General features: G+C 46.5%; 1 protein-coding gene across 5 annotated transcripts in view; it reads left to right on the top strand.

Annotated features, from left to right (window-relative positions):
* The first annotated feature begins 668 nt into the window (after positions 1-668).
* LOC144679143 (la-related protein 1B-like) overlaps positions 669-8,786 on the top strand; it is a 102,978-nt gene continuing 94,860 nt past the window's right edge. For 3 of the 5 annotated variants that reach the window (XR_013576257.1, XM_078539525.1, XM_078539507.1), the window contains exons 1-2: positions 669-803; positions 2,308-2,814. Coding sequence is in view for 3 of the 5 variants with exons in the window: in XM_078539525.1 (XP_078395651.1) it covers positions 2,400-2,814 (415 nt within the window). In the remaining 2 variants the exon portion in view is untranslated. Of the gene's footprint in view, positions 1,273-2,307; positions 2,815-7,968; positions 8,078-8,786 lie in introns of those variants that run through there. The other 2 variants (XM_078539516.1, XM_078539534.1) reach the window with 2 other exon arrangements.

Here is an 8,786-nt window from a genome sequence, read left to right as displayed (position 1 = left end):
CCCTCAACCCCATATTGGAGGGCACAGTCATCATGTGTGTGTGTGTAATATTCTGCTAAAGGCCTTCTCCAGTTCCAGGTTGATGAGGCAGGTATCTACCCCCCCCCCCCCCTATCCTGCACATAGGCAATCATATCCCTGAGTAGGATGAGGCTCTCTGAGATCTTGCGGCTGGCTACAGTGCAGGGTCACTTGACCTGGTCAAAATTCTTTCCAAGGTGGTTGCTAATTTCCTTCCTTTCCCCCTTTCTGCTTGTAGATGAGGGTGATGATGCCTTTCCTCATGAATTGTGGCATGCTGTCCGTTAGAAGTGAAATCTCATACACTTCCAGCCGCTCTGGGCTGCTCCAGTCCCACAGCGTTGAGTGCAACTCACCCAGTAAGTTGTCTTTGCTGGCAGTTTGGCTCTTCTGAAAGGACTGGGGATGAGATGTGATAATTTCCTATTGATGAGGAAGGTAAGAAATGTGAATTTGGGAAGACGCTGTTCAGTGAACTGCGCATGCACCCTGCTCTGAAACCGATCATGCTGCAACATGGACACGCACTTCCGGCAGCGTGTTTTGAAAAGGAAGGCGACGCGCCGTGGGGGGTGGGGGGAAGCGAGACGTACATGCGTAATCCCGCCCCTCCACCCACCCACGCACCCCATCTCCCGGGGACGGTAGAGGAGCCAAAAAAACACAGACGAAGCCAACAGTGCGCAGGCGCAGCGCCATAACCGAGCTGTCGATCGACAATGGTGCGGGGAAAGCATGTGTGAACTTACGCAAATGGCAGCGGATGGCCGGCGGGTGCAGCAGTAAGTGGAGGGAAAGGAAGGAGAAGATTCGGAGCGCTCCTTGGATTAAAGAAGAAAGGCTGCTCCTGCTGGGCGGTCTCCCGGGGGGGGGGGGGGGGGGGGAGTGGAAAGGAAAAAGAGGAGGGGGGGGTGGGTAGAGGAGGCTGGCGTGGAACCACGTTTGTTGCAGTGCTCGAGTTCCGAAGGGGGAGCGACTCGTCCTTTTTTTTCTCTCTCTAGTCCACCATATTGTGCTGGTGCTGGCTCGACTCCTCCCGGTTTCTGCTTTCAGTTCGCGAGCTGGAATTTCCTCCCGCAGGACGCTCCTTCGTTTTCTTTTTTCCACACCCCCCGGGGCCTGAAGAAATCCCGCTGAGACATTGAAGCTAAAAGAGAAAACACGTTTTCCCTCTTGGGGATTTTTTTTTTCCAAAGCGATTTGAGAGAGAGAGAGAGAGGGAGAGGGTGTATTTTTAGATGCTGATCCAAGGTAAGGGGAGAATTAGGACATTGCCCTTCATATTGTTGGGCTGGTGTGTGGCATTGAATTGACCCTTGGCGGCCTCGTTCCCCGTCTTGATCGTTATAGAATCCTCGGGTTCAAATTTCTCTCACGTGCTTTTTGGTCTAAGATAAAAATTTAAACATTTCACCGGACTCAGGGGAAGGAGGAGGGGGGTACAGACAGTAAACAAGGCCTGTTTCCACAGTAACAGCTGGATGTCGTAACAATGGTGTGAAGGGAGGCGGCCCCGGGAAGAGCTCCCGAAGCCCGGGCCGAGGGAGAGGGGGCCCGGGCTGGCGGCGAGCTCCCGCGGCCCAGGAGTGGGGGGGTGGGGGGGAGAAAGAGGGCCCTAGGCCGGCGGAGAAGTTCCCGAAGCCCGGGAGGAGGAGGCGGCGGAGAAATCCCCGAGGAGGGATAGGGGCCCGGGCTGGCGGAGGGCTCCTGAGGCTAGAGGAAGGAAGGAAGGAGGGAGGGAGGGAGAGAGCTTCCCGAAGCCCGGGAGGAGGAGGCGGCCCTAGGCCGGTGAAGAGATCCCGAAGTCTGGACACGTCAGTGTGAAGCGCTCACACGTGGTGGCCGAGAGCCGGCGAGAGCGCTTTAAGCAGCTGATCAAGCGCTCACATCCACACCCCCTCTTCCCCCCTCCTCCCTCAAGGGGAGGTGAGCAACAGGACGCGTGGTCATTATAGCGTCTAGACTGAAAGAACGCGTATATTTGTTACCTTAAAATACATTTTGTAAACCTCCCCCCCCGTTTCAAGTAACATTAGAGCAGCTGTTTGATTTGCACACCCAACTGACACTGTTTTATTCGTTTTTTATTAGCTGCTCCTTTCGCTTTCTCCCCCTCCATTTTTAAATCGCCTAAACTTTGCCCTTTTTCGGGAATGGGGGTGGGGGGGAGAGGTGGGAGAAGAGAGCCACTCGCTGCCTTTATGCTTTTGATCCCAGTGACCGTAGGGATTTTAATGAAGTGAGGGAACACTTTTTAATTGCCCATCTTGTATTTTGATTTGACAGTAAATCGTGAATATTTAAAAGCCAATTATTAGAGAGAGAGAGAGAGCAAGGGAGGAGCGGTGAATTTGGAGAGCGGCCCAGCCGTGCAGCGCATGATGGCCACGGAGGTTCAGTCCCCCATGCTTCAGCCCACGGATCACGACACATCTCTTCAGCCGTCGGGTAGCAGCAACAGCAGCAGCAGCGGAGGCAGCCCTCAAGATGAGCCGGTGACCCGCGACCGCTCCACGTTGTCGTCGGCTGCGGGGATGGACGAGGAGGCGGGCAGCGGCCTATCGGCGAGGCTGGAGCCCCAGCCCGGAGGCCGAGACCAGTCCGAACAGCGAAGCGGCGCGCTGGAGGTGGCGACCGACGCCGAGAATAAGGAAAACGACCAAACCCAGAGGGAGCCGACGGAGAAGTCGCAGAAAAAATTCACGGAGGCGCCCCCTCCTAAAATCAACCCCTGGACCAAGAAGAAAAACATGGTCACTGCCAACAGCATGAATGTCAGCAGCCAGGAGACAGGTTTGTGCACGGGATCTTTATTTAAAATCTGACTGAGGGGGTCTTTTGAAGGAAAGCTACAAGGTGACAGTCGAGTGGCGACAACCTTTATTTTTCTAATCGCCTGTGGTTTGCTATTTATACCTGACCAAGTTGTGATTTAGTAAATAGTTTGGGGGGAAAAATAGCGTTTTTAAAAAATGGTGGCATGCATCCATTTTAAAACGAGCTTTTAACCGTTTCTTAATCTGACTTGCTGTTTTAAAATTGTGTGGACAGTCTTTCGGTTTGGTGAAATATCTGATTGGATTAGTTTATAGCCCACGTGCCTAAGAGTACTCGTTCTTTTAATCTGTATACAGTCCATGTTTTCATGCTGTGTTGCCATATTGGTATGTGTCATTCACCCATTTTATTTACATAAATGGGCATCAGGTTAAGCAAATCTGTAAGAGGTGTGGTCTGTTTACACTAGAAGTCTGGAGTGAAATCTATCCATAATTTTTAAATGAAAGAACTGCTGTTTACTGCAGCCTTGTCGAGGTTTTCTATATTGTTGCTGTCAAGGAAGGAGGTCAGTCGGGAAACTTGAAATCGATTCCTGGGGATTTAATCAAATTTATTTTTAGTTTGACAGAATTTATGTACATGATCCTTATCACAATGCAATTCATTCTTCGCTACCGTGAGCAACTTTGTAATGATTTACACTCGAAAGTAAACGGTTTTGTTGAGTTTACTAGTACTGGGTTGGTATCAGCAAGTTGCATTAACCCAGACAATAAAGATCAAAGCGGCTTTACCCATAATCCTACTGGAAAGAAACGTGGTGGTTTTTCTATTAACTTGATATTCCAATAGAATATATGGTTTTGAAAATTGTGGATTTGTTAGATTTCTCTGTCTCCCCCCAAAGTTAAATCGTTTCACTTTCGTAGGGAAGCTGAAAGTAGTCGAATCTGCTGATGAAAGCGCATTCATGATTACAGCGCATTCTGAATGATGCCCATCCCCCATTTCTGATCAAATTTCAGTCTAGCACGTGTAGTTCCACTATAGGCAGGCCGTGTTTCATGGGAGGAAATCAGGTTTTAATAGTGTTGGAGGGAGGTGAGTGAACAGTGTTGGAACGGAATATTGAACCGGCTGTGCCCGATAACCGAAACTGATATTTTACATGGTCGTAGGCATATGCTTAACTTTTAAAACCTGACTTGCTTCTTTCCAGCTGTTACCGGCAGATATGTCTGTAGCAAATAGCAGTAACTTTGTTGAAGAATATGACTTGCATCCTTCGACACCGTTCGTTTTTAGTGTTTGAATATCTTGTTTAACAAATTCTTATCACGTTGAATAAATGGTGAGAAGTTACTGAAAATGTTCGATGTCATGTAGTTGAATTTAATTTACTGTTAACATTGATTGCTGAGGAATTCTGGTGGTGATTGCATCATTTTTTTCACTTTATATAATATACTTGCAGTGCATTACTATATACTCCCCTGGTAACATTACAAAGCAAGTTAGGTTTAGCATTGGAGGCATTGACAGCCATATTTCTGGTATCCCTATTCTCAACAAACTATTATCCTTCCCTGTCCTGTTCAGAAGGCATTTGCTGTTATTGTTACATGGTTCCTGACTCATTGCCCAAAGGACCATTATTATTTATCTAAGTCTTCGCAAGTGTAGATAATTTGATAGGCATTGCAAGAAGCCCAATCCTTTTGGGCATGAAATCTTTGTTCTTCTAACCTTGTTTTGGGCATGTTTACCTTTTTTAAAATCTGTTTCTAAATCCTTGGCTTTGGACCATCTGAACTGCAAAAGCAGCTTGTATTGCCTGGAGTCTCGACAACTAAGAGGCAACTTGATTGAGACCTTTAAGATCCTGAGGGGTCTTGACAGAGTGGATGTGGAGAGGATGTTTCATCCTGTGGGAGAATCATGGGTTCATAGGGTTCATGGTTTAAAAATAGGGGGTTGCTCATTTAAGACCGATTTAGGAGAAATTGTTTCTGAGGGCTGTGAGCCTTTGGAACTCTACCTCAAAAGGCAGTGACAGCAAAGCCTTTGAAGACTGAAGGCTGAGCTAGATAGATTCTTGATTAACCAAGGGGTTAAAGGCAGGAATGTGGAAGTTACAGTCAGATCAGCCATGTTATTACTGCATGGCGGAGCAGGCTCATGGACCCAAGTAGCCTACTCCTCATTCGTATGTTTGTGTGTTCTACTTCAGGGTTGCAGCCAGTAGACTTTATGATCACTGGTTGGCTGCAAGTGTCAGGATTTTCCCTTTTGTATCTATATTTTGATGTAAATCAGCCATTTCCTGTTTGAAATTAATACTATGTTAACTAGCACATGTGGCCTTTCAGCTTTGAAAATGCATCTATTCAAAAATGCTATTTTATGATCAGCATGTTATCCAGATTGTATTACTTCTTGAGATTTCTTCTTAGCATTACTTGGGCATGTCAATTGGCAAGTGCACAAGCCTAGTAAATATTTGAAATCAGTGGTCGTGTCATCTAGTGGGGTAGCTTTGGTTAAAAGTTTTTGTGTTCAATTCTCCAGTGGCTTAGTTGTTTAAAACATAAGGTAAAGACCACACAGACCAGGAAGGTCCCACATTGATTTAATTCCCAACTTAGTTGGAACTTATCTCAATCTACGCATCTTTAGGCTGTGAGCAGCTTTCCTATTGCTGATCACAAACCAGTGGCACAATTGAAGTGAATAAGTGAGGAAGGAATCAGGCCCTGGATAAAGCTATCCCCAAATTCACTTAATGCACTTTCAGATTCCATCTATCTAACCTTTGGCCCTTCATTTGTGACAACATTTCTGCAGCTACTGATTTACTCAACTGCATCTTCACCAACGTCTTTGATCTAGTCCCAATAAAATCATTACACGAGCTCACCCTGGCCATTCCCCCTGTCGTGGCCCTCACCTCCACTTAAGTGCAAGGGACACAGACTTGAAAGGTTATGGGGCACATAACTAGTTTAGCTACCACTGCCAGACCTTAAAACACTATTGGGTCCTACTCTTGGCTAAAACTGCTCACTATTTCAGGATTATCCTGGAATGCAAAGATAACCCCGGCTTCTTTTTATGTCTGCACGCTGTCGTCTTAAACCCCTCTTCCCTATTCCATCCACCTTCGCCTCTAACAAGTGCAAGGACCTCATGGATTTCTTTGTCACTCTGAGAAAATTAGATTAGTTGCCTCTGCCCTGTCCATCCCTTCCACTAGCCTGTCTGGCCACACTTCATTTAATGCTCCTCCTTGAGTTATCCCTAAACTTGCATCTTTCTCCAGTTTCCCTCCTATCCTCTTTTTGAGCTCACCTTGTCCATGAGACCCAGCTCCTGTTCCCTCTATTCTAATCCCACTAAAGTTCCCCTCCTGGCGCCCATGTTAGTTGAAATTATAAATAGTTCTCTCTTCCGTTGTTATCCATCATTTAAATCTGCTGTCAAAACCCCCCTCCTCAAAAAAACACACCTTGACCCCTCTGTCCTTGCACACTACCACCCCATCTCCAACCTCCCTTGCCTTTCCAAATTCCTTGATTATGTTGTCGCCTCACAAATCCATTCCCATCTTTCCCTGAACTCTATATGTGACTCCGTCCAATTAAGTGTCTGCCCTGGCCGCAGTATTGAAATGGCTCTTATAAAAGTCACAAATGACATCCTGTGTGACTAAGGTAAACTTTCCCTCCTCATCCTTCTCTAATTGTCTCCAGCCTTTGGCACGGTTGACCGTACAATCCTGCTTCAATGCCCCTCCACCGTCGTCCAGCTGGGTGGGACTGCCTGATGTGTTTCCATTCTTATCTAATTAATTGTAGCCAAAGAATCACTTGCTATCCCACAACATTGCTTCTGGTATCCACCAAGGATCAATCCTTGGCCCCTGCGCATTTCTTACCTGCTTGCTGTCCCTTGGTGACATTGTCTGAAGGCACAAAATTAGTTTTCACATGTACACTGATGGCACCTAGCTCTACCTCACACCAACTCTCTTGCTTCATCTACTGTTGCTAAATTCAGACTGCAGTTAAATATTCAGAAGACTGGAGCCACTGTTTCTGGTCCCTGCCCCAAACTACATTCCTTAACTACTGACTCCATCCCACTCCCTTACATCAGTCTAAGATTAAGCCAGTCTGTTCGCAACCTTGGTGTTACATTTGATCCTGAGAGGAGCTTTTGACCTCATTCGTGCCATCTCTAAGACTGCTTTTTTCCACCTCCGTAACATCACTCAACTTCATCCCTCGTTTGCTCGTTTGCTGCTGAAAACCCTCATCCATGCCTTTGTTACCTACAACTGTTGCACGACTATTGCAATGCACTCCTGACTGGTCTTCTGCATTCTACCCTCTGTAAACTTGAGGTCATTCAAACCTCTGCTGCCCATGTCTTAACTCGCAGCAAGTCCATTTTTCCCTATCACCTCTGTGCCCACTGACGTATGTTGCTTGCCTGGGAGCCAACATTTTTTATTTTAAGTCTCATCCTTGTTTTCAAACCCCTCCATGGCTTTGCTCCTCCCTATGTCTGTAATCTCTTCCAGTCCGCAACCCTCATGAAATATCTGCACTCTCTAATTCTGACCTCTTTCGCAATCCCAATTATAATTGCTCCACCATGGAGTTTTCCCCCTTACACTTCTCTACCTCCCTTGCCTTCTTTAAGATTTTTAAAACCTACCTCTTTGACTGAGCCGAGGATCATCTGACCTAATATTTCCTTAGATATCATAAATTATTGTACATAGCTCCTATGAAGTGCCTTGGGATGTTTCATTATGTTAAAGGTGATGTATAAATATGAGCTGTTATGAGACTGCCACTGTCTTGGCTTTCGCAAGAAAAATGGCTGCTTGGCAAGCTACCAGATCATGTTTGGCACTGGTAGAACTATATCCCAGAAGATAATTAATGCTCTAAGGAGAAGTGAGAAAATTGGTGGAAAGGAGGCGGGGGGGATGCTTTTCTCATGATGACAGTGTTCCAAATGTAATTTAAACCCTTAAAGTTAAAAGATTAATTTGGAGCTAAGAACTTGTTTTGCCGTGGGATGAAATTTGATTGGGCTGGAGATCAAATTTCTCCATCACTTTATTTTAAAAATTTATTTTTCTTCCCCCCTCTTTAGGTCTCCCTGCACCACCCCCCTGCCGAGAGGGCGGGCAGGCGACCTGCTCCCAGGCCTCTGCCAAAGCTGCTCTAACCAGTTGCTAGGAGGTGTGCAAGAGCATCCCAGGGTGAGTTGCCCTAACCTTTTACTTTTTCCCTTGCTATTGGGAATTGGCTAACCTTTGCTATGCCTTCACACCCTTGTTGACACCCCACCCCGCTCAACATTTCCCTTCCCAAATTGAGTTTAACAACACCTTGTGTTTATATAGCCTCTTTAGCTTAATAAAACACCCAAAGGTGCTTCACAGGCATAATAAAATACATAGAATATGAAGCTAAGCCACATAAGGAGATATGGGGGTAGGTGACCAAAAACTTGGTTAAAGAGCTAGGTTTTCAGGAGTGTCTTAGAGGAGGAAATTGGGTTAGAGAAGCTGAGAGGTTGAAGGAAGGAGCTCCAGAGCTTACGGCCTAGGCAGCTGAAGGCACTGCCACCAGTGGTGTGGCAATTAAAATCTGAGATACCGAGAGACCAAAATTCAAGAAGTGTGGAGATCTAGGAGGGCGTGGGGATGAGGGGTGGGGGACTGGCGAGGCCATGAAGTGATTTGAAAACAAGGATTAGAATTTTAAAATCGAGGCATAGGTTCCAGGTTGATCATAGGGCTGATGGGTGAATGGGACTTGATGTGACTTGGGACACTGGCAGTAGAGTTTTGGTTAACCTCCAGTTTATAGTGCTGGTGGATTAAAATGTGAGACTGGCCAACAGTACGAAAGAGCAATCAAGTCTGGCGGTCACAAAGGCATGCCATGAAGGTTTCAGTAGCAGGT

Source organism: Cetorhinus maximus, chromosome 1, assembly GCF_964194155.1.
Source record: "Cetorhinus maximus chromosome 1, sCetMax3.hap1.1, whole genome shotgun sequence".
In the NCBI taxonomy this organism is placed as follows: Eukaryota; Metazoa; Chordata; class Chondrichthyes; order Lamniformes; family Cetorhinidae; genus Cetorhinus; species Cetorhinus maximus.
The sequence above is the reverse complement of the archived record's forward strand: the minus strand, read 5'-3'. Positions and strand labels throughout refer to the sequence as shown.